The 26,159-nt window shown below is 36.7% G+C and overlaps 1 protein-coding gene across 2 annotated transcripts in view; it reads left to right on the top strand.

Annotated features, from left to right (window-relative positions):
- The window catches only part of LARS1 (leucyl-tRNA synthetase 1), a 66,758-nt gene extending 41,803 nt beyond the window's left edge, over positions 1-24,955 (top strand). For both annotated transcript variants that reach the window (XM_063724302.1, XM_063724303.1), the window contains 11 exons: positions 3,279-3,342; positions 5,867-6,050; positions 7,842-7,932; positions 8,793-8,933; positions 9,824-9,964; positions 10,165-10,275; positions 12,397-12,507; positions 14,874-14,978; positions 16,333-16,428; positions 18,387-18,519; positions 24,555-24,955. In XM_063724302.1, the coding sequence (XP_063580372.1) occupies positions 3,279-3,342; positions 5,867-6,050; positions 7,842-7,932; positions 8,793-8,933; positions 9,824-9,964; positions 10,165-10,275; positions 12,397-12,507; positions 14,874-14,978; positions 16,333-16,428; positions 18,387-18,519; positions 24,555-24,760 (1,383 nt within the window). In that variant the 3' untranslated portion in view covers positions 24,761-24,955. The remainder of the gene's footprint in view (positions 1-3,278; positions 3,343-5,866; positions 6,051-7,841; positions 7,933-8,792; positions 8,934-9,823; positions 9,965-10,164; positions 10,276-12,396; positions 12,508-14,873; positions 14,979-16,332; positions 16,429-18,386; positions 18,520-24,554) is intronic.
- Positions 24,956-26,159: the final 1,204 nt, after the last annotated feature.

Here is a 26,159-nt window from a genome sequence, read left to right as displayed (position 1 = left end):
GAATTTGGCATGAACCATGCTACTGTTCCCGTGGGCCTGAGTTACCTTTCCCCAGATTACTCTGGTTTTGTTTGGTTTGCTGCCAGGAGTCACCGTCTGGTTCTTTGCTTTGTATACATAGCACATCTCTTGCCCAAATAGAATTCTGTTTCATCTTGAGCATAAATACCTTCACATTTTTTCTTTTTCTTTTTTCTTTTCTTTTTTTTTTTTTTTTTGAGACAGAGTCTCATACTGTTGCCCAGGGTGGTATGCAGTGATGCGATCTTGGCTCACTGAAACTTCCACCTCCTGGGTTCAAGTGATTCTCCTGCCTCAGCCTCCCGAGTAGCTAGGATTACAGGTGCCTGTCAGCACACTCGGCTAATTTTTTGTATTTTTAGTAGAGACGGGGTTTCAGTATGTTGGCCAGGCTGGTCTCAGACTCCTGACCTCAAGTGATCCACCCACCTTGGCTTCCCAAAGTGCTGGGATTACAGGCATGAGCCACTGCACCCAGCCATTTCTTTTTTTTTTTTTCTTTTTTAACAAATCCACTTTTATTTATTGACTTTTCATTAGTTTAAATCCTTGAGGAGTATAGCATCACTCAGATTCTGTGTCTAATATCTTTAGCAGGAAGATTGTTTAGGCATTTGGCATGAACCATGCTACTGTTCCTGTGGGGCCCAGGTTGCCTTTCCCAGATTACTCTGGTTTTGTTTGGTTTGCTGCCAGGAGTCGCAGTCGTTCTTTGCTTTGTATACATAAGCACGTCTCTTGCCCAAATAGAATTCTGTTTCATCTTGAGCATAAACAGCTTCACTTTTTTTTTTTTGAGATAGAGTCTCGCACTGTTGCCTGGACTGGTATGCAATGACGCAATCTCAGCTCGCTGCAACCTCCGCCTCCCGGATTCAAGCAATTCTTCTGTCTCAGCCTCCTGAGTAGCTAGGACTACAGGTGCCTGCCATGATGCTTGGCTAACTTTTTTGTGTTTTTAGTAGAGACGGGGTTTCACTGTGTTGGCCAGGCTGGTCTCGAACTCCTGACCTCGTGATCCGCCCACCTCAGCCTCCCAAAGTGCTGGGATTACAGATGTGAGCCACCACGCCCAGCTAACGCCTTCAATTTTAAGAAGAGCTGTGTGTTCTGGAGACATTGCTCATAGCCAGCAAAAATGGCCTTGGACCACAGCCTTCCAGCCATATTTCCTTTTAGAAGTCCTGCTCCCAGCAGGCCTCCATAGGATCCAAGAGGATGGGAAGAGCTATTTTTCTTAGTAAGTTGAGAAAATGGCTCGGTGCTTTTTGTTTTATACTGTGACTGGCCACTAAATTAGTAGAATGATAGAATTTTGGAGTCTGTAAGATTTTTAGGTGTCACATAATGCTCTTTCCCAAGCAGTACAGTAGTCCTCTCTATGCCTCTGCTGTTACTGTCACTACTGTTACTGTTAATAATATGGGTGATTTTTTTTTAAACAGACTGCATAGGACTTTATCTTATTAATCAATATCCTCAATAGAAGGTTATGCAAACTTGACAGACCCCTCACTTGCCCCTATGATACTTCTGTCCAAATTAGAGAAGGGCACCCCTCCTTGACTTCAAAAAAAAAGGTACAAAATTATTTATTCCTCATTAATAAAAATGGTAACAGATTTGTTACAACCAGTGAATTTTGCTGTAACCAACAGAATAGCAATGACAGTATTAGTTGTCATAAATGTCTATATATCATAATGAAAATAGTTGTAGGGGGCTGGGCGCGGTGACTCACGCCTATAATCCCAGCACTTTGGGAGGCCGAGGTGGGTGGATCACCTGAGGTCAGGAGTTCAAGACCAGCCTGGCCAATGTGGTGAAACTCCATCTCTACTAAAAATACAAAAAATTAGCCGGGCCTGGTCGTGGGCGCCTGTAATCCCAGCTACAGGCTGAGGCAGGAGAATCGCTTGAACCAGAGAGGCAGAGGTTACAGTGAGCTGAGAACGTGCCATTGCACTCAGGCCTTGCGCGGCAAGAGTGAAACTCCATCTCAAAAAAAGAAAAAAAAGAGAAAATAGTTGTAGCTTTAAACAAACAGCAGATGATGTAAATTGCATTATGTAACATCAGACTTAGCCTGTGCCCTAATATCAAAAGGTAATAGAAAATGTTCCTTTAAGATAATCTGTGGCCAGGTGCGGTGGCTCACGCCTGTAATTCCAGCACTTTGGGATGCCAGGGTGGGCAGATCACGAGGTCAGGAGTTAGAGACCAGCTTGACCAACATGGTGAAACCCCGTCTCTACTAACAGTACAAAAATTAGCTGGGCATGATGGCGCGTGCCTGTAATCCCAGCTACTCAGGAGGTTGAGGTAGGAGAGTCCCTTGAACCGGGGAGGCGGAGGTTGCACTGAGCTGAGATTGTGCCACTGCACTCCAGCCTGGGTAACAGAGCAAGACTCCATCTCAAAGAAAAAAAAAAAAAAAAATAAGTAATCTGTATATTAGATTGAAAAACTGCTGTTTAGAAGCATAGGCGATTTTAATAGATTTTGTTAGCTCAATAAGGAACCTTTGATTATTGAACTCATTTCTTCTTTGTAAGTCAAAGAGGAACCATACATTTATTATTCTTGTTAGAACATGACATTTTCTTTGGCTGTCTGAAAGTTGTTGTACTATCCTGATTTTATTAGAACAAGATATGTATTGCTATGTAGTATAATAGAAAACTGATATAATCATCATTTCCTTTTAATATCAGCATAGTTATACTAATGACATACAATTTTAAAACGATAAAGATTGCTAGGCTGTGAGTGGTGCCTCTTCCGATGCATTGCCCTAAGGCAGAGCACAACTTGAACAACCGATTTTTGTGACCCTAATGATGGGAGGGTTCCTAAAGTCATAACTCCAACCTCATGTGCTGGTCCATTCCATTTCTGAATGATTCTAATTGCCGTAAAGCTCTTTCTTAGGTAACTAGCTGGTGTTCTAGAGTTATAGTGGAATCATTACACATGTCTAACCCAGACAGTATAGGCTAAATCACAGTGGACTGAGTGTGAGTCTGGAGGTCCTCTCCTAGCTATGTCACTGATAGCTGAGTAACCCAAACAAGCCACTTTATTGGGTGAAATTCAGTTTTCACCTCTCTGAAATTAGTGTAATATCTTTTCCTTTCCATATTTCGAATTCCTTTTTGTTTTTATCTGGTCATGGCCAACCTAGTTAATTTTATTTGGCTGATTTGGTTTATTTATATTACTGTTATTAATGATTGATCACTGACTCTCTATTTCAGATGTCAAAATCCACGGGCAACTTCCTCACTTTGACCCAAGCTATTGACAAATTTTCAGCAGATGGTGAGTAAACATTTTTCTTATTGCTGTTCCATAGGGTCCAGTTCTCCTCAGATTATAGAAGACATGTTAAAATTGGTGTTTTAATTTTACTTTCTGTTTTGCTTTTAACAAAATTTTAAAATCTTAATGTTTCCTTTGCGGATGAGCAACATAGTATTTAATATATAAGAATTACTGACATGATGTGTTCAGGAACAAATCAAGCTGAAGTTACTTTGAGTCTTCCTTTAATGAACTCCATATCATTGCTAAGATTCAAGACTTGTTCTGTAGAGATGTTGAGTATGGGCCAAGTGCGGTGGCTCACGCCTGTAATCCCAGCACTTTGGGAGGCCGAGGCAGGTGGATCACCTGAGGTCAGGAGTTCAAGACCAGCCTGGCCAACATGGTGAAATCCTGTCTCAACTAAAAATACAAAAAAAAAAAAAATTAGCTGGGTGTGGTGGCGGGTGCCTGTAATCCAGGCTATTTTGGGAGACTGAGGCAGGAAAATCGCTTGAACCCGGGAGGCGGAAGTTGCAGTGGGCCGAGATTGCACCATTGCACTCCAGCTTAGGCAACAAGAGTGAAACTCTGTCTCAAAAAAAAAAAATGTTGAGTATGTAGGAAGCTTTTCCAAGATATTTCCTCTGTATTTGGTATTCCATTCTTATTAACTGAGACAGAGTCTCGCTCTGTCACCCAGGCTGGAGTACAGTGGCATGATCTTGGCTCACTGCAACCTCCATCTCTGGGGTTCAAGCGATTCTCGTGCCTCAGCCTCTCAAATAGCTGGGATTACAGGCATGTGCCTGCACGCTTGGCTAATTTTTGTATTTTTAGTAGAGACGGGGTTTTGCCATGTTGGCCAGGCTGGTCTTGAACTCTTGGCCTCAAGTGATCCACCCTTCTTGGCCTTCCAAAGTGCTGAGATTATAGGCATGAGCCACCGTGCCTGGCCTGCATTTGGAATTCCTAAATGTGTCTTGAACCTGGGAACATTGATTTTTTTCAGAAAATTGTTTTTTTGTCTGGCCTCAGTCCTATTACATTTTATTACTATTGTGTCAAGAGAAGAAATGCACTATCCTGAAAGAACCATTCATTTCTTATATAATTAGTCATTGGTCATCATGGTACTTCTTTTTATTGGTCATGGCTAACTCAGTTTGTGTTCTCAGTATTTTGATTGGACACCAAAGCCAAAGACAGAACTGTATCCAAATAATATAGTTAGTCTGTTTCTTACAAGATATATAAGTAATTACGAAACCGCTTTATGTGTATATTAGGATTGAAAAAATAAGTAAACAGGTAGATAATGAGAACCTCTGCCTCACAGAGCTCACTATCAGAAAAAGAAGCTATAAATAAGTAAAGAGAAAATGCTAGAATGAGCCCTATGGGGTCAGATTGGATGTGGTGATAAAAGTATGAGCTCATGATTTTTATTTGTTTATGGATATATAGATATAAAACTAAATGGCTGGGTGTGGTGGCTCACGCCTGTAATCCCAGCACTTTGGGAGGCCGAGGCGGGCAGATTACCTGAGATTGGGAGTTTGAGACCAGCCTGACCAACATGGGGAAACCCTGTCTCTATTAAAAGTACAAAATTAGCCAGGTGTGGTGGCGCATGCTTGTAATCCCAGCTACTCAGGAGGCTGAAGCAGGCGAATTGCTTGAATCCGAGAGGCAGAGGTTGCACTGAGCCGAGATCACACCATTGCATTCTATCCTGGGCAACAAGAGCGAAACTCTATCTCAAACAAACAAAAAACATAGATATGTGTATGTATGGGTTAGTATACTAATATGAACTGTTAAGTGGAAAAGGCAAGGTAGAACCTGAATGCTTTGATTGGACACCGAAGCTAAAGACAGAAATAACTATATAATGAGTTCCCTCTTTTTTTTTTTTTTTTTTTTTTTTTTTTGCAACCATATAGTGTTCCATTGTAGGGATATCCTACAGTTTAACTGATGGACATTTAGGTTTTTTTTCCCAATGTTTTAGAATGGAAGATTTTGGTAGTACTGAGAGATGAGAATTGAAAAAGTAAAGTTTTTTAGTGGTAAACTTCTAAGAACCTATTTTCAAAACTGAGAAAAATTCATATGCATTTGTACACATAAGGCACCAATGTGTATTCTCATGCATTAAAATGTATTTTGTTACCTCTAAATGAGGCTGAGATGTTGATAAGAAAACCACAATGAAATGTGTATCTTTATCCCCAGTTTATCATTTTCTATCTCTGCCTCATTAAAGATCACTTTATCTCATTAACTCAACATGCCTGAGAAGAAACACGTATTGGTGCTTAGTGGATGCAAATCAATATGGATGGTTTGAATATTTTAACATCACGGTTAGGGATGCTAGTTTTTGATGATTTTAATTTTTGTTGTTGATCCAGGACAGTCCTTTAAAGCATTTGTTAATTATATATGAGCTTTGCAAGGTATCCAACTGAACACATAGGACACAATTGATACTCAGAAACCATATTTTTAATGCATTGAATTTTTTTTCTTCTTCCAGGAATGCGTTTGGCTCTGGCTGATGCTGGTGACACTGTAGAAGATGCCAACTTTGTGGAAGCCATGGCAGATGCAGGTATTCTCCGTCTGTACACCTGGGTAGAGTGGGTGAAAGAAATGGTTGCCAACTGGGACAGCCTAAGAAGTGGTCCTGCCAACACTTTCAATGATAGAGTTTTTGCCAGGTAATCTGTAGATCCCTATCATTTTGTGTTTTAGAGTTACTTAGTCCTGGTGCATTTTTAAGTTTTCTTTTTCTTTTCTTTTCTTTTTTTTTTTTTTTTAATGAAATAAACTAATGATAATAATAGCTAGTATTCATTGAAGGCTTACTTGTGCCAGGTACTATGCTAAGTATTTTGTGTCCATTATCTGACTTTAACCTCAAAGCAACTTTATATAATACAGATATTATTAGCTCTATTTTATAAATAAAGAAACTGAAGCTTAGAACAATTAAGTATTTCCTTAAATGCCTTAAAGCTAGTAGTTGCAAACTTGGGATATGAACTTGCTTCTGTCTGTCTTGAAAGTCTGTTCTCATAACCATTTTACCATGTTGTCGTGTTTTCGAGTAGGGCAAAATGGTTAAAGGAAAAAGAAAAGGATAAATATCTTTGGAGTCATCCTACGCACTGGTATTATAAAGATGAATGAGACATGATCCTTATTGTCTAGCAAGAGAGACAAACACCCATTTTCTAAGCACAATAATAGAGATAAGGAGAATTCAGAGATGTCATGTGACTTCTGGGTTTCTTTTTTTTTTTCCTGAGACAGAGTCTCGCACTGTCACCCAGGCTGGAGTGCAATGGCACAATCTCGGCTCACTGCAGCCTCCGCCAGGTTCAAGCTATTCTTCTGCCCCAGCCTCCCTACTACCTGGGATTACAGGTGCTTGCCACCATGTCTGGCTAATTTTTTGTATTTTTAGTAGAGACGGGTTTTCACTATGTTGGCCAGGCTGGTCTCGAACTCATGACCTTCTGATCCACCTGCCTCTGTCTTCCAAAGTGCTGGGATTACAGGCTTGAGCCACCACACCCGGTCAAATTCTGAGTTTCTTGAAAAATAAACAGTGTTTTCAGGGAGAGGAGAAAGTGTGGATAAGCCATGGAAAGGGTCTGATATTTATTTGAAGTACATTATCTGATGGGCAGAGGTAGGAGATGAAACAGTTTGGGGCCAGATTAGGCCAAATTAAGAAGGACCTGGATTGGTATGAGAAAATTTTTTTCTAATATCCAGTATTAGTTATTGTAAATGCAATAATTAAAACCTGGCTATGGCCAGGCACTGTGGCTCACGCCTGTAAACCAGGCACTTTGAAAGGCTGAGGTGGGAGGATTGCCTGAGCCCAGGAGTTTGAGACCAGCCAGGGCAGCAAAGTGAGATCCTGTCTCTACAAAAAAAAAAAATTAGCTGGGTGTGGTGGCTTACGCCTGTAGTCCTGGTACTTGGGAGGCTGAGGTGAGAAGATCCTTTGAGCCTAGGAGTTCGAGCCTACAGTGAGCTGTGATCATAGCACTGCATTCTAGCCTAGGTGACAGAGAGAGACCCTGTCTCAAAAAAAAAAAAAAAAAAAAAAAACCCAACACTTGGCTACAACCTTAGTTAAGCTATTTTCATATTGCATTTTGGGCTTTATAAGAATAAAGTGTCCATCAAGAAATTTCTGAACAAGCATCATTTATTATGTCATAAACAGGAGCCCTAAGCAGTGTCAGATGACAGTACTTAAGGATGGATAGACAATAGAGAGACTGCAGTAATTTGTTTTAAGGAACACAAAGATGGTGTTGTGTTGAGCAGTTTTAAATGTTTCGGGCATTGTTCTCATTTTACTGCTTAAATAAGCAGTATTTTAAATTTGTATATTAAAAAGCAGTATTTTAAATTTGTATATGCAGCAGTTTTTTATAGCTATGTATAAGTGCCTTTAAACTCAATAACCTTTTTTTCCCCCTATTCAATAGTGAATTGAATGCAGGAATTATAAAAACAGATCAAAACTATGAGAAGATGATGTTTAAAGAAGCTTTGAAAACAGGGTTTTTTGAGTTTCAGGTAGGCTGTTGATTCTTCTGGTAGCTATAAAACATGTCAATGTGAACATTATGTATTTTCCCCCTTTTTTCTTCCTGCTATAGCACAATTACTCGCCCAAAGTGTAGACTGAAAATCCTGCCAGAAAAATTTTAAATTCTTCAATAAATTGTGATTTTGAGTTATTATCTTTGGTATTTTTTCTATTGTGTCCATTTAATTTAATAATTGTGCTCCTAGTTAAGCTATGAGCATTAATATAAAGGAGATTAAATCTAAAATTCAGCTATACTTTCCAGGAAAACATTTCAAAATTGATAAAAACGAAGGCAAAATTGTAATTAATTGCCATTAGTTTGAGAGCAAGCGTTTTCTGAGGTTTTCCACAAGGTGTCAGTATTTCCTCAAGTTTGGCATTTAAAGTGCTTAAAGTAAAAATGTAGCTTTACGCAATGAGCTATGTAAAATATCACATTGAGATTTATATAACTTGGTTTTCAGAGATGTGGTTAAATAAGGATAAATGGCTGAGCATAGCAATGTGTTGTATTTATAGTCTTTTTTTATATTTAATATCCTATATGCTGCTAAGAGCAGTCACCCTTAATATACAGTTAAAGTTGTTCAACTTTTATGTCTCAGTTACAAACTGTCTGTAAAAAAATTCTTTTTTTGAGAATTATTAGTATAAAACTGCCATGTACTTTGGACAAAGATAAATACTTGCAGATTCTTAAAGTAAAACATTTACAGTAATTTGTTGTGGATTTTTAAAAGACTAGAAACTTAAAAATGTATTAAAACCAAGATACTGAAATTTTTCCCTTTATTTTTATTTTAAAGAAGGTGAGGGAAATGGTAAATAATTTCAAATTTTGTAGGCCGCAAAAGATAAGTACCGTGAATTGGCAGTGGAAGGGATGCACAGAGAACTTGTGTTCCGGTTTATTGAAGTTCAGACACTTCTCCTCGCTCCATTCTGTCCACATTTGTGTGAGCACATCTGGACACTCCTGGGAAAGGTACCTTTATGCATTTAAAATGTTTTGAGTGGTTTTGATTTTGGCTTCATTAAATAAGTGTTGTGCTAATATTGTTACTTAAGAGACAAAGTCTGAAAGTGAGTAATTCAAGAGTAATGCTGGATTCAGCATCATAATTATGACAGGTTAAACCAGAGCTATCTCCTATTCAGATGGATATATGTGCCCTTATTTATATATACACAGTGTATACATATTTTTAAAAGGTGAAAATATTGAGAAAGATATAAACAATTGTTATGAGCTGCTTAAAAACAAAGATATAGGTGTATATTTGCATAAGTATTCTTGTTTTATATAAAACTTCTGGCATATATAGGACTTAATATTCAGGGATATTAGCATTCTTACTATGAATATAAATTCAGTTATTTCTCCCAGGCTTGCAGATAAATAGATTGGCTGGTTTAATAACTCCTTTCCAGCCATATTAGCTAGGCTCTTTTGTATTTTTAAATGCATGAACAATACAGAAATGTGCTCATGATCTATATACCAAATAACTGTACTTGAATACTGGATGTATTAACAGGATAAAAACTGAGTGTATGCATAATTTATATAATAATGATTAAATTTAGGCAAATTAGCATTACATAATTTTCTTTGAAAGTGAGCATATGTGTGTGGGTATTAATATGCTCGTACAAATGGATGCTAATTAAGAATGTAGAGTCAGACTTCACAGCTTGAATTCTAGGGAACATTAGATCAGGGGCTGTGCAAGTATGTTATGTGTAGTCAAGTTTGAACTCTGAGCATACAATTACAGATGGTATCCTTGGTATGAAATTATAATCAAGAACCATAAAATTGTTATATTGTCTAATCTCACTGAAGTTTTTTTTTTGTTTTTCTTTTTTTAAAAGCCTGACTCAATTATGAATGCTTCATGGCCTGTGGCAGGTCCTGTGGATGAAGTTTTAATACACTCCTCACAGTATCTCATGGAAGTAACACATGACCTTAGACTACGACTCAAGAACTATATGATGCCAGCTAAAGGGAAGGTAAAGTCTTTTTTTTTTTTTTTTTTTAAAAAAAGATTATTCCTTAAAAGTTATTGATCAGAAAACATTTAACAATAATGAAAGTTAGAAAGATTTTCATTAATGGTGAAGACCATGGTGGTGTATGTTGGGGGAAGGTTCTTCTCATTTTTGGTTTATATAAAAGCTATTGAATGTTTTTCCTTTCTTTTACCGTGTAGAAGACTGACAAACAACCCCTGCAGAAGCCCTCACATTGCACCATCTATGTGGCAAAGAACTATCCACCTTGGCAACATACCACCCTGTCTGTTCTACGTAAACACTTTGAGGTGATGCTCTCCGTAGACTTTTCCCCCCGATGGTGTTGTATGCTCCCTATGTTGTTTTTGTTTTTAGGATGTTCGCAATGTCTGAGAGAAGAAAGATAGGCAGCTTTGTTTCATTCCCTCTAGGCAGACAGCATCCTTTTGTTATTCTTGGTGGCTCTTAAATGGATGCGGAGGGAAAACCTGCAGTTTTCCTCCCATTTCTGAAAAATTTATGCAAAAATACATTGGATCTAGTTGAATGTAATCAAAAGAATTGGGGGTTTTCATATATGTAGTTGAAATGATGAAATAAAAGGACAGAGTTTGCCTTTGGAATTTGTTGTAACTTGAGCAGTGGGAGTCATTCATTAAATTTATTCATTCATTATATTCATTCATTAAATTATTTCAAACCATAACCTTGCTTATTGTTTGGAAAAAAGTGAAGCTTTGTTCTTGCGTACTTTAAATGTTGTTTGGTTTGATAATTACCTATAGAAATGTAGAGCTTGAAGACATTTTTGGCTGTGCCAGGTAATGATAAATCCACTTAAAGGGAACTCAATAACTTAGATCTAAGTTTTCCTGAAAGAAAAAAATCTATTTTTCCTCTGCATTCAAAATGTAGAAACAAAGTATGTTTATGGACTTTGGCTTTTTTGCTTAGGTTATTAAAACAGTTATTGCTAGATGCAGACCACTAAGGTGCACTTAAAAAAGAGAGACAAAATACGGATTGTGGTCAAAATGTAAAGAAGAAACATAAAGGAAAAATTCTTAGCTTTGATATTCTAGACCATTATTGGAATTTTGCCTCAACACTTTTCATAGTTAATTAAGAAATGCTAAGAAAAGCTGCTTTTACATTTGTAAAATTTGATAGAGAAGAGCAAATGTTTTTGTATTTCTTGTGAGTCTATTTTTATGGAGAACTATTTCCACCTTTGATTATATATGATAGAAATAGAAGGTGGCCTTTAGAATCTGCTTGCAGATTTTGAATTAAGGTAAATAAAAGATAAAAGCTACTTTGGTTGGCAGAAAAGTGAAACTACCTCAGTGGATTATATATTCATACCAGCAATTTCAAGGAAGCAGTGGAAGAACCCAAATATAATATGTAATATCTTAGGTATTAAAAAATGCATTACCTCTGTTCTTTTTGAAGTTGTGTTTTTACTTAGTATTCATTTGCCAAATAATTGAAAACAGTGGTATCTTTTGGCATTAGCAGCTTTCTTTTAGATTATTGTATGTTTTCATCCACAAGAATGAAAAGAATGTTCATTTATAATCACGAAGAGTGTTCTTATGTTGAATGTGGCACCATTTTGGTGACATAAGGCAAAGGAGTGTTTCCCACCCTTTTTCTTTTTTATGTGTTTCAGAGGAATACATTAACAAGTAGAATATTTTTTTCCCATGTACTTTAGTAAAAGTTAGAATTGAAAATAGATTATTTGAAATTGTATTGTATGTTCCTTTTCATTTAGATTCATTCCCAACCCTTCCTTTTACAATAAAGGGAAAACAAGTCGCCCAAAACTTTGAAAAGACCAGTTGCTTTGTTTCTCACTCTATTGAGGGGACCATTAATATTTGTAGAAAGAAATGAATTTAGATTCATTTAAAGCACACTTGGATTGTACTCATTAGTGATATATGGACATTTATTTTTGAGTAGATAGAAATGATTCTGTTTTTAACAAGTCAATAGCTAGGGATTCTTTTCACAATTGTGGTAACAGTTTCTTCCAAGTGTCCAAAAGCAGACATTATATAAACTTGTATGATAGTTGTGTAATTTTTTATTTTAATATGACTAATGGAATGCTTTTAGAAATTTGAAAACAAGTTTTTATGAGACCATTTAGTTTCTGAACAGGAGAAATATTCAACACAAATCACTTCTTTTTCTCTTCTAAACTAAAAAGTATGTGTCGTCAATTTATAGAGAATAGCAGAGTTCCTTCTGCATTGTTCATTCAGCTTTCACTTCCCCATGATGCTAGGGCTGAACACTTTTCTGCTGTTCTCTAAGGGTTGATAGAGGCCACCATTCTATGCCTGGTCACATCTACTATTCTGCCTTATTCTTGAGACTTTTTTTTCTACATTACTCTCCCTCCTTCCTTTTTTTAGGCCAATAACAGAAAACTGCCTGACAACAAAGTCATTGCTAGTGAACTAGGCAGTATGCCAGAACTGAAGAAATATATGAAGAAAGTCATGCCATTTGTTGCCATGATTAAGGTAAGCTGTGGACCTTATGCAGCTGTGACCACATGAGCAATGGTTAGACAGGACAATAGAAGGATGGGGAAAAGCCTTGGACATAGTTTCCTGCCAGAAATCTGCTAAAATAGCAGTTTTCAATCAATGGCTGTGAGAAATGATCTATCAGATTTTGGGTTTACTTATGGATTTGCTGAGTATGTGAAAAATATTATTGTGAAAGAAAAATTGGTTTAGAATTGCTGCACTGAACTATTCCCTTCATATTCTACCTTCCCTTCTTTCAAGTTTGGGAAAGAAACATAGTCTTTTGGCTTACATTAGGCTTATAGAGGCTTGCATTTCCTAGACCCTATTCCTGGAACCAGGATTCAATATTTGTATAGGTATAGCTTAACAGGGTAAACATTAGTTATAGTGGTTAGACCAGGGTGTCTCACCATAGCTCTGTTGGTATTTTGGGCTAGATAGTTCTTGTGGGGCGCTTTCTTATGCACTGTAGGATATGTAATGGCATCCCTGGCTTCTACTCATTAGAAGCCAGTAGAACTACCTTTCCCTCTAGTTATGACAATGAAAAATATCTCCAGACATAGCCAAATGTCTGCTGGGGGCAGAATCACCTTCCACTTCTTACCATTGAGAATTATTGGGTTAGACCCTTAGTTTTCTTCATATACATAGCTGATGTATTATTGGATTTCTTGACAAAAAGAAACCGAAAGAAGGCTTATATTGCTTAAGATCTCAGGCTACGGGGCCAGAAAAATCTTGGTTGAAATTCTGTGTATCGGTCACTCCTTAGTTTTGAGACCTTGGACAAATCACTTAAATTTTCTGGGCTACAGAATTTTTCATCCATAAAAGGAGGATACTATAGAACCTAACTTTTTAGGAGTGCTGTGAGGAGTAAATAAAGTAGTGTACCTAACACACTTAAGTAGCACCAGTGAAGAAGCAGGCTCAGTAAATGTTGTTTAAAAATGCAAATTAGTATCTTCCAGCCTACTAAACATATCGTGGTTATTCTTGTACTGTCCTTTAATTCTTGTATCTTCTTGGCTGCAGATGCCTGATGGAGACCAGACCTCTTAACTTCTCCAATATTATAATAGATTGGTATTCTTGGAAAAGGTTTTTAATTCTCTTAGACCAAAGTCACTATTTGATCCTCAGGGTATTTTAAGTTTCAGAAGTAATTTAGAATCCTGTGTTGACCTACACTAATCAAATTGTAATATAAGTGCTGGTATGTTCATAGTTCATTGGTTCCCCAGTGGCTAGTATCATTGGTTATAATGCCAAATCTCTGTCAACATGTGGATCCAACAAAATATTCCATTGGTGGTTGCAAAGGCAATTAATTTTGATGACATGTTTTAAGAGAATCCAGGGAAACCTATTTGAAAAGTAGTTACGTGTATATGTATAGAGAGAGAGAGAGTGTGTGTGTGTGTGTGTGTGTGTATAAAATGATATTAGATTCAAGAGTTGGCTTCTTTAGGGTCTCATTTAAATTTGAAGAACCAGCATCAGACCATTTGAGTGGTAATATATTTTAAAAATTCTATTGGTGATTTGCCAGGCAAATTAGTGGTTTTGCAAACTTTGGAAGGGATTAATAAATCTGGGAATAAGAAAATGACTTTCCAGCACTTTCATGAGAAAAAGAAATAGAACTTGCATAGTAAGCTAAAACAGTGAGTAGCAAGAATAATATCAGGTCACTTTCATTAAGTATAACATGTTCTAGGTAGTTATATCTGCATATGTACTTAGATCTCTAGGATTCTGTTTTGCGCAGCAAATATCGACTATCCAAGAAAATTAAGAATAAGAAATTATTTTTTACGTGCCATGTTTGAGTACTCATGTAGTATGAGTTTTTTTTCTTTAAACTTTGCAGAAATATCTTTGGGGATTTTTTGTTTGGATATTATTAATTCACTATTCTCTGAAACAGCTTTAAGAAGGTGGTATCTCAGAAAATTAAAATTTTGGTTTTTTTTGGGTAACTTAAAGGGATATTTTCATACATTTGGTTGATTCCCTGTAAAGTGAATTCTTTGGGCTTGCATGTTAAGTCAGTCTAAATAAACAATCATAAAACCATGTTTATTTTATAAATCTGAAAACCTTGTGCCTTCCCATCTTTTCAGTGCTGCTATAGTCTTATAATACTTTAAATGATAATTATTTGGAGCTAGTAAATTTCATTAACAAGCAAATGTAGGTAAAGGAAATCATGAGTCCAAGGCCTTTCCTTTAACTCCTGAAATCTGAAGATTTTATCAATTGAGAGAAGAATGATTACTTTGGAGGAAGTATGTTTTCCAGCATATTCTTACTGTGATTTTGTTTTTCCATACCATTTTGGCTATTAGGAAAATCTGGAGAAGATGGGGCCTCGTATTCTGGATTTGCAATTAGAATTTGATGAAAAGGCTGTGCTTATGGAGAATATAGTCTACCTGACTAATTCCCTTGAGGTAAGAGGGCCAGGGATTGTAATAACTAGTTATTACAATAACTAGTAATAATTACTATTGTAATAACTAGTTATTACAAAATCCAGCTCTTTTATTTTATAATAAACCTTTTTATAAATTTCATCTTCTGTGTTTAGTATCTTTGTTAAATATGTCAGTCAAAAATATTTTTGGAGAGAAGAAAAATGGGTGAGTATAAAAGTTGCAGGAAAAAAAGTGATATGTCATCTTATTTCATCAATTCTTAATTTACATATAATCAATTATACATTAAAAAACTGTATGTCTGGATATTCTACTGCAAATTATTTTTAAGAGACCTTATATTCAAATGCTTTCCAAGCCTCTCATGGAGTACTCTGAATTGGTGCCTTTTTTTCCCCCTCCCTTTTGATTTGCAGAATTGGATTAATTATAATCTTTGGTTCATGATATATTATGATTGTTCCATGTCTTGCCGTGTTTTTTTCCTCCCAATTTATAATAAAATGAACATCCATGAATTTTCTACCCAATCCAGGAACTAGAACAGTACCAATAGCTTTCACATATCTGTGAATTTCTCCCCATCCAATCTTTGTGCCCCAGTCACAACTTTATATATAGATTGTAAATAAGCTGGTCTCAGACAGCTTAGGTAAAAGGAAAAGTCATGTGCTCTAGAAAACTGTTAGAGCAGTCAAAAAGTGGTCCTAGTAATAATGAAGACACTCAAGTAAAAAAAATGTAGGTTTGGAATTTAAGTAAAATTGTTTTGTGAAATACGGAGATGGAAGAAAGTTGTTTCTAATTAAGTATTTTATTTTAAATGAGTTAATGAAATTAATAAACATTAAATGACATCCATTTTATGTAGATCTAAATGTTCATATATATTCATGTAGGTCAAAAAACTTCTTGGATCTTTTCGCTTGGACCATGCAGACACACCTTATGTTTAGGGTCATCTTATATTCAGACATATGCACTGTGCTATATTTCTGAGCTTTTCTTCCATTTATTTAAGTGGAAGCCTTTTATTCTCAAATGATAAATTTCTGAACTTCCATTTGTCTTAAGTGGAAGCCTCTTATGCTGATTTTCGTTTTGTTTTATATGGCAGATAGATGCCAGATTTCATTATAGAAAATAATAAATGTGACTATATAAATAACAATACTATGAGACATCTAAAATGAATGTTAAATAACTGATTACAGATTTCATTTAATATTTATATGGAAAATAATAAAATTGCACAAACCATTTCATGTTAACTGGAGAACCTAGTTTTGTTCTTGGTGAAATGAGGTGATGATTAATTGGAATCACATTAAGTGATACTAATAACTTCCATTTTTTCCCATCTGTTTAGCTAGAACACATAGAAGTCAAGTTTGCCTCCGAAGCAGAAGATAAAATCAGGGAAGACTGCTGTCCTGGGAAACCACTTAATGTTTTTAGAATAGAAGTAAGTTGAAGGAATCTTACTGAATCATTGCATTTTAAAACCAGAAGAGACCTAGAGATCATTACATCTAAACCCACATTTAAAAAATAGAACAAAATAGGGTCCAGAGAAATTAAGTGATTGGTTTGTTGTAGACCCCATAGATTGTTAGAAATGGGGATATACCTGAAATGTCCTAATTCCTTTGTCAGTGCAATACTTACTTTTTCCTCACTTTACTATTATAGGAACTATCAGATGTTATTTGTGGGTTTTAAAAATAAAAAGTATGGTTTTCAAAATCTGGTTTTTATTTAAAAATACTGGAAATGTAGGACCTGTTTAGACAGTTAAAAGGAGCTTTTAAACCTCAGATGAGTCTTGGTTTGATTGTTTTTCAAGGCTGTTTTGTTTTTGGTATAAACTGGATTGATGCATCATCTTAAGTTATGCTGGAATAGCTTTTTTTAACCTCTTAGTTTTTGGCCATTATTGGTGAAGACAAAAAGGTTTTGGATATTCTGTTGTTTTTTTTTTTTTTAATTTAAGTTCTGGGATACATGTGCAGAACGTGCAGGTTTGTTACATAGGTATACACGTGCCATGGTGGATTGCTGCACCCATCTACCCATCATCTACATTAGGTATTTCTCTTAACGCTGTCCCTCCTGTTGCCCACCCCACCCCAGTAGGCCCTGGTGTGTGATGTTCTCCTCCCTATGTCCATGTGTTCTCATTGTTCAACTCCCACTTGTAAGTGAGAACATGCAGTGTTTGGTTTTCTGTTCCTGTGTTAGTTTGTGGAGAATGATGGTTTCCAGCTTTATCCATGTCCCTACAAAGGACATAAACTCATCATTTTTTATGGCTGCATAGTATTCCATGCTGTATATGTACCACATTTTCTTTATCCAGTCTATCATTGATGAGCATTTGGGTTGGTTCCAAGTCTTTGCTATTGTGGCCCGTGCTGCAATAAACATACGTGTGCATGTGTCTTTATAGTAGAATGGTTTATAATCCTTTGGGTATATACCCAATAATGGGATTGCTTGGTCAGATGGTATTTCTGGATCTAGATCCTTGAGGAAGGAGATTCTGTTTTTGGCAGCATTTGGCAAAGTCCAGGGGACTGCAATTGGGAGAGTCTATAAACTTCCCTCCTTGTCTTGATAAGCAGAGGACTTAGATATGTTTTTTTACTTTTGCCACATTTGAAAACCCAGCAAACAGAAAAGGCCTATTTTGAAAGAATAAGGAAATCGTGATCATGGATACCTCCTGAATTTAGCATCATGTAAGGAATATGCTCATTGCATTAAGATGTGGTAGCTTTTAATAGTTCAGTCATTTGAGCCATGCAGATAGGTATGTGAAAATGTTCCTCATACAAATATATTTATTTCAAGCCATTTTCAAGTATTCTATTAAGAGACTGTGTATTTAAGTCTTTCACAAGACTCATTTGACTTTTTTCCACTTAAAAATAATAAACAGGGTTCTGGACTATGTAGCTTCTATAAGTACAACATAGATTTATGTTTAATCCTGACCTTGCCACTTACTAGCTGTGTGACCTTGTGCTGATTTTTAATCTTTCTGGTTCTCAGCTTCTCTTTTGTGAAAAAGGGTACAAAAGAGCTACTTCAGGGATATAGAACTAACGTCGATAAAATGCTTAGTACAATGCCTAATACATAGTAGAGATTCAGTGAATGATGGTGGTTGTGGAAGAGAAAATGTAGTTATTGTTAGTGTCCATCATTGGTGTTGATATATGTAGTTGTAGTCATCTTTACCTAGGCATTTGGTTATAAGCATGAGCTTGTACAGCTTTTCTTTCATATTTGAGTGTTCCTTAGTCATGATTTTAAAATACCAGAATTAGATCCGTCTTTCATTGGGCATTGAAAACGTAGCAGAGATTCCTCCTCCCTCAGCAGTATTCAAGTTAAACAATCATTTTCTTGTTTTCCTAGCCTGGTGTGTCCATTTCTCTAGTGAATCCCCAGCCATCCAATGGCCACTTCTCAACCAAAATTGAAATCAGGCAAGGAGATAACTGTGATTCCATAATCAGGCGTTTAATGAAAATGAACCGAGGAATTAAAGGTAAGTTGTTCCCCAAAACTATTTGTCAGTAGCTTGTAGATTTGGTGAGTTCTAAGCAGAAAGGAAAAAGAAAAGAAACCGGCTTGCTTATGGACAGCTGTGTATTATTATGGAAAAAGTATTGGGTTCAGAATCAAGAGAACTATTCTTTTTGGGACTCTCTGGCTAGGTAGCTTAGTGGCTTTGCCATGTCACTTAAGCTCAAAACTGATTTTTCGTTTACTAATGTGAGGACAATAGAGGGATTAGACAGTTTTCCATCTTTCTTTGTAGCTCTAAAATTGTAATGAGTGATTTCTGTCTCTCAGAGATATTCAGAATCAAGGAACACATACCCTTAATATTCTAAACTAACTTGTCCAGCAGGTTTGTTCCTTGAGAAGGAAGAGAAACAGAGTAAAAGTTATTGCGTGTCTTCCATGTATTAACCATTTAATCCTTTTACAATTCTATATTGTAGAGGGTATTCTTATTATTTCCCTTTTATAGATGGTGAACTGGAGCCTAAAAAGGCTAAGTAACTTGCAAAGTTTGTTTAGCTAGTAAACTCTAGATCTGGAATTCAAACAGGTCTGTTTGACTCCAAAGCTCATATTCTTTCTTCTAAACAATGTGCCTCCAGGTAAAATATGTCAGTAATCTTAACTTATTATCAAGAATAAGTCTGCATCTTTTGTGATTAGATTCAGTATAATAATTTATGGCTTTTCTTTTCGTCATCCAGCCAGGTCCTAGGATGAGCAGAGTGTGAAGGGAGATAGTGTGTCTTTCTTATTTTTCTTCTGAGCTATGAAAACAAATTAATGTGATTCTCTATTTTGTATTATCTGTCTTTTTTTTTTTTTGATAGCAATTAAAAGTTGGCCACTTTCCATCACTACAAAAATGTTCTAAAAAGATTTATAAATCCCTAGCAATAACCTAATTTATGGAACTATATTAGGGTAGTAACATGAATTAAAATAGGAGACAAAATAGCTCTTTGGAATTCATTCTGTCATTTATTTTGTGTTATCTTGAAGTTGTTTCCCTTCTGTGGATACTTAGTGAGACACTACTATATGTAGTGTTTGTAGAGACAACTGTGTATGTAGAGACTCCTTTGTATGTACTGGGGCTTTGGGGAGTCCAGAGAGTGCTGTTCATTAGGAGCTGGATCTAGTAAAGGAGTAGGGAACTAAGCTATTGAAGTGTATGATAATGTAAGGAGAAATTGCTGAGTGTAGTAAGAAAGGTACAGGTAAAATGTATAGCACAGAAGAACGTGAGATTATTTCCACTTGCAGCGATCAGGGACTAATTTATGGAGAAAATACTGTTTGGATGGGGCCTTGAACATTATACCCATAAAGGTAAGGGGAAAGGGTATACTAGGAGGGAGATACCAGTTGCTTTTGTTTCTCTGTGTACAGAGCATCAGCAGCAACAGTATACTAGGGTTAGGGATGTTGTTGTTTATAGACGTGTTTTTTAATTGTGGTAAAATATACCTAACATAACATTTACTATTTTAGTCATTTTTATGTGTACAGTTCAGGAGGCTTGAATACATTCACATTGTTGTGAAACCATCACCACCATCCATCTCTACAACTTCGTCATCATCCCAAATTGAAACCCTATACCCATTAAATAATAACTCCCATTCTCCATCCCTCCAGTCCCTGGTAATCACTGCTCTACTTTCTTTTTTTCTTTTAAGTTTTATTTTTGACACATAAATGTACATATCTATGAGTACAGTGTGAGGTTTGGTACATATTTACAATGTGTAATTATCAAATTAGGATAATTAAGATATCCATCACCTCAAACATTTATCATTTCTTTGTGGTGAAAACATTCAAACAGCTCCTCTTACAGCTATTTTGAAATGTACCATATATTATTATGAACTGTAGTCATCTACTGTGTAATGGAACAGTTTAACTTATTCCTCCCATTTAATTAAAACTTTGTACCTGTTGATCAAACTCCTTCCAGTCCCCTCTCTTCCATCCTTCCCAGCCTCTGATAACCATGATTCTACTCTACTTCAGTGAGATCAACTTTTTTAGATTCCACATGTGAGTGAGATCATGAGATATTTGTCATTCTGTGCCTGTCTTATTTCACTTAATATAATGTCTTCCAGCCTCATCCATGTTGTCACAAATGACAGGACTTCATTCTTTTTTATGTCTGCATAATATTTCATTGTATACCACATTTTCTCTTTTCATTCATCGGTTGATGGACACTTAGGTTGATTGCATATCTTGGCTATTGTGAATAGTGCTGCAATAAACATGGGAGTACAGATATCTCTTCAACATACTGATTCCATTTCTTCATTTCTTACTGGATAAATGTCCAGTAGTGGGATTGCTTGATCATATTGTAGTTCTATTTTTAATGCTTTGAGGAACCTCCATACTGTTTTTTATAGTGGCTATACAAATTTACATTCGCACCACACTGTTCTACTTCCTACCTCTATGTATTTGACTGTTCTCAGTACCTCATATAATTGGAATCACACAATATTTTTCCTTTTGTGTCTAGCTTATTTCACTTAGCAAAATATTTTCAAGTTTCATCATGTTGTTATATGCATTTATTATGTCCTCTCAGTGAACTAGGTACCATAGAATGATAGCTTCATCCTCAGAACTTATAGGCCACAAGAAGCAGAAAGAGCATGATAGTGGCTTTTAAAGAAAATAGATATTTGTGTGGACCCGCTGGATAGGATTGTATTTATTTACTTATTTTGAGATAGAGTCTCCCTCTGTCACCCAGGCTGGAGTGCAGTGGCACAATCTCAGCTCACTGCAACCTCCATCTCCCAGATACAAGCAATTCTCATGCCTCAGCCTCCTGAGTAGCTGAGATTATAGGCATAAGCCACCACACCTGGCTAATTTTTCTATTTTTAGTAGAGACAGGGCTTTGCCAACTTGGCCAGGCTAGTCTTGAGCTCCCTCAAGTGATCTGCCTGTCTTGGCCTCCCAAAGTGCTGGGATCACAGGCATGAGACACCGGCCCTGCCTGGATAGGATTATTATGATGTTATAGCACATAAAAGGATGTATTTCTGTATTGAAAATTGTATTATATTATGTTAAATCTACCTCTGTTTTAAATGTACTCAAATATAGCACTGACTAGGTTCTGCAGAATTGTACTGAAACGTATTTCCTATTTCTTGTCTTTTCTCATTGAGCCTTTGGCATAATTCTTATCTCCTTTGTCATACTAGCTGTGAAAAATATTATCTAAGGTGTCTTAAGTTTGATGTTAGTAGCTGTTGTAAATTTTAGAAAATAGAAACATTAGAGAGAGTTTGAAATTGCTATTCCTATAAGTATCTGCAGAAGAGATCTAACCTTGATACTTTACCAAAAGCCCTCAGGATGCCTTGATATCTAAAAGGCCTGAGTATATTGAGTATATGAGATGGAAGAGGAGTTAAATTCAGTAACATAGTTATTGGTCTGTTTGCTGCAATAGACAGCAAATTGTCCAATTAGTGCCAGTTGTATTGAGGGTAATTATGATCTGGGTCCGGGAGGAACTGAACTAAAACTATCATTTCATTCCACAAAGGCCACTGAGTAAACTATTTGATGATAATAAATTTGAATCACTCACAACCCATGCCATATATGAACTAATAACTTGGAAGTGAAGGCCTTCATTTCTCATTGTCAGTCCCTAGGGACTTACAATCACTCTCATCTTTTCTCTAAGAGCCTTAAATCTTATGTAGTTCAGACTTAAATTTCAACAGTTTCAATGGTAAGAGAAGTCTGGGATAAAAGACAGTTAAACCACTAAGAAAGCTCTACGAATCTATGGACAGTAATGAACTACGTGGTGAAACATCAAAGCAAATATGTTTTGTCACTTAGAAGCCTGATTGAGTATTAAGGTTTCTTTGAACTAGTTTGATTCAGAATTGCTTGGAATAATGAGGGAGGTCTGTTTTAGAGAGAAAGAGTGTGTGTGTATGAGAGAGAGAGGCAGAGGCAGATCCGCAGTAAAAGGCCTTATGCATAAAATCTGCTGGCAGAACTTGTCACTGCATCTATAGCAAAATATTTGGTACCACTGATGTGTAAGTTGAATTGCAATAGCTGTTAAAATTAATTGTATTCTTCCCCAAAATAAGATCGTGGCTGTCATGAAGATTGTGCCTGCTCTCTTCCCATTTTAATTTTCAGGGCTTGTACTATGTCTGGGAATAGATTGTATGGTCCCTGCAGAAACTCTCCAAAGACTCTTAGACAGGGTTTGCTTTTGTGGTAGTCACAGGTAATTGTTCTATAAGCCCCTTCTCTAAACTTGCAGTCCTTCGGTCTTTGTTTCCCAAAGAGAACAGACTGCATGGATAACTTGTATTCTTGGCATAGCCACCAGCTGCATTAACGTCTTCTTTTATCTCTTATCCCTCTTATGCTAAGCTTTGTACTGTCAAGTCAACATGAGGGAGTGTAGCTCAGGTGTGTTTCGAAAGAGGTGGGAAGTAATTCAGAAAATATCTTCTATTTCTATGGATCAGGTTAAGGATAACTAGGCATGCTACACTTAGAATGAGATATAAACCCAGAATCAGCATTTGTAGTCATTTCTGGTGTTTTTCTGCCATATGAAATAAAACCATTTGATGTTGGGAAGTCTCAGAATTGCTGAAATAAATATACTTCTTTTGGGCTCAGTTGTTGGCAGGACTGTTGTATTATAAAGTTGTTCAAGGGACAGGTGCTTTTTTTGTTTTTTTGTTTTTGTCAGGCGCTATTTTTTCAGCTTGCTTAAGAGCAGATTAGGAAAATCTCAAGCAGGGTGGGTATTAAAGCTCATCCTAAAGCTTAAAATTCTGAAAGCTTAAATTTCTGTCCTTTCTCTGCCTTGTCCCCGCTCTCCTTGTCTCAACAACTTGTTAATACAAATACTTTAATCTTTTGAGCAAATGAGAAACTGGTAGTGCCATTTCTTAGAGTAGTCATTATTTATCCAAAAGTATCTCTGAGAAAAGCTACAATTCTTGCAGGTTTAGTATATTCCAGGGAGCTCAAGAAAGGGATAAGTTTTAGATTTTTTGATATTCTATACAGTGGTTAATTGAAGCATATAAAAATGATTTGAGAGACCATATAGGATAATGCTAAAAAATACAATTCTTTCTCTCTCTTAGTTTATAATTACAGGAGATGTCAGAATCTCTGACACTTTGATCTGGGTAAAAGCTGAAAGGCGATGAAGATTTGCTACATTTCAGCTTTGCTCCTGAGGTTGTTTTTTTTGTTTTTTTTTTTTTTTGCCACAGAATCTTGCTCTGTCGCCAGGCTGGAGTGCAGTGGCACGATCTTGGCTCACTGCAACCTCTGCCTCCTGGGTTCAAGCGATTCCACTGCCTCAGCCTCCCGACTAGCTGGGACTACAGGCATGCACCACCATGCCCGGCTAATTTTTTGTATTTTAGTAGAGATGGGGTTTCACCACGTTGGCCAGGATGGTCTCGATCTCCTGACCTCGTGATCTGCCTGCCTCAGCCTCCCAAAGTGCTGGGATTAAAGGGATGAGCCACCATACCCGGCCACTGCTTTGTTTGTTTGTTTGTTTGTTTTTGAGGTAGAGTCTCACTTTGTTGCCCAGGCTTGCGTGCAATGGTGCGATCTTGGCTCACTGTAACCTCTGCCTTCCAGGTTCAAGCGATTTTCCTGTCTCAGCCTCCCAAGTAGCTGGGATCACAGGCGCCCATCACCAGGCCCAGCTAATTTTTTTGTGTTTTTAGTAGAGATGGCATTTCGCCATGTTGGTCAGGCTGGTCTCGAATTCCTGTCCTCAAGTGATTCACCCGCCTCAGCCTTCCAAAGTGCTAGGATTACAGGTGTGAGCCACCGCACCCAGCATGGCTTTTATTTAATAATCTGAAGAAAATATTTTTGTTTAGATATAACAACCAGCGTATTTAAAACGTGAGTTCTCAGACTGCTTCCAGGGTTTGAGTGACTGTAATTAAATGCTTATATTGATAATTTATTTTGTTGTAGACCTTTCCAAAGTGAAACTGATGAGATTTGATGATCCACTGTTGGGGCCTCGACGAGTTCCTGTCCTGGGAAAAGAGCATACCGAGAAGACCCCCATTTCTGAGCATGCTGTTTTCAATGTGGACCTCATGAGCAAGAAAATTCATCTGACTGAGAACGGGATAAGGGTGGATATTGGCGATACAATAATCTATCTGGTTCATTAAACTCATGCACATTGGAGATTTATCCTGGTTTCTTAGGAATACTACTACTCTGATTGTGTCTACTGATTGGCTATCAGAACCTTAGGCTGGACCTAAATAGATTGATTTCATTTCTAACCATCCAATTCTGCATGTAATCATAATTCTATCAAGTCATCTTTGATTCCTGGACCTAATAAATTCTTTTTCCCCTTCTTTGGGTGTCCAAGAGAAATGGTTTTTGCCAAACTCTTTTTAAAAAACAAATTGTTGCTATTTCCTGGAAGTTTCTAGTTTTTAAGATGAACATAAAAGTGTCAGTGTGCTTCTTTTATGAGGTGTACTTTATAGTTTATACTTTTATGAAGGCTAAGGTGTACCTAACAGCTTTTTATGGTATATTCATTTATGGAGTTAGCCGTATTTTTTTTAAAAAAGAAAAATAGTAAATTAGCAGCTTTTTTTTTTAAATGAAGAGGACTTCGTGATTTAAAAGAACAAACGAGAATATTTTGACTTGACTTCAATTACTAAGTATTTTGTATAAAGAACAAATAGGTCCTGTATTTTATAAGACTTTTTAAAGCTTTAATATATTCAACTAAGAACCAATAATGGCTTCTTCAAGGCTAATATCAATATTTTATAAGCAGTGTATTTCACCTACACTAAATGTGGGCATTTTAAAAGAAGATTCCCCCCTCCCCCCCGCCACAAATCTGCATTTACTAAATTTGTCTTAAGTCCAATTGTGTTTAAAGGTCATGCTGGTTGGGTGTGGTGGCTCACACCTATAATCCCAGCACTTTGGGAGGCTGAGGTGGGCGGTCACCTGAGGTCAGGAGTTTGAGACCAGCCTGACCAACATGGTGAAACCCTGTCTCTACTAAAAATACAAAAATTAGCTTGGCATGGTGGCGGGCACCTGTAATCCCAGCTACTTGGGAGGCTGAGGCAGGAGAATCGCTTGAACCTGGGAGACCGAGGTTGCAGTGAGCTGAGACCGTGCCATTGCACTCCAGCCTAGGCAACAAGAGTGAATCTCTGTCTCAATCAATCAGTCAATCAATAAAATAGAGGTCATGCTGACTGTATTACAGATTTATTCTTTTATTCTTGATGGAATGTCTTTTAATATCTGCGCCATCTGTCTTCATATGAGGAAAAAATGTAAGGCATTGACTAACAGGAGAAACCCTTTCTAATTTTGATGAGTTTAATATGGAGAAAGAACAATTTTGATAACCCAGAGGAACCTGAATTCTAACTGAGGTTATGTAAATGGAGTTTATTGAGCTTCCTTATTTTGCTCTCCGCAATTAGGGACCACTAGGCCTAGTCGTATGGTTTATCACAGATTTATTGAAGCCAGTCATAGGATGTTAGAACTGAAAATCCTTAGAAATCATCAAGTGCAAAT

The sequence above is a fragment of the Pongo abelii genome, chromosome 4, assembly GCF_028885655.2.
Source record: "Pongo abelii isolate AG06213 chromosome 4, NHGRI_mPonAbe1-v2.0_pri, whole genome shotgun sequence".
Taxonomy (NCBI): Eukaryota; Metazoa; Chordata; class Mammalia; order Primates; family Hominidae; genus Pongo; species Pongo abelii.
Note: the sequence above shows the minus strand (reverse complement) of the source record. Positions and strands in the feature narration are given on the sequence as shown.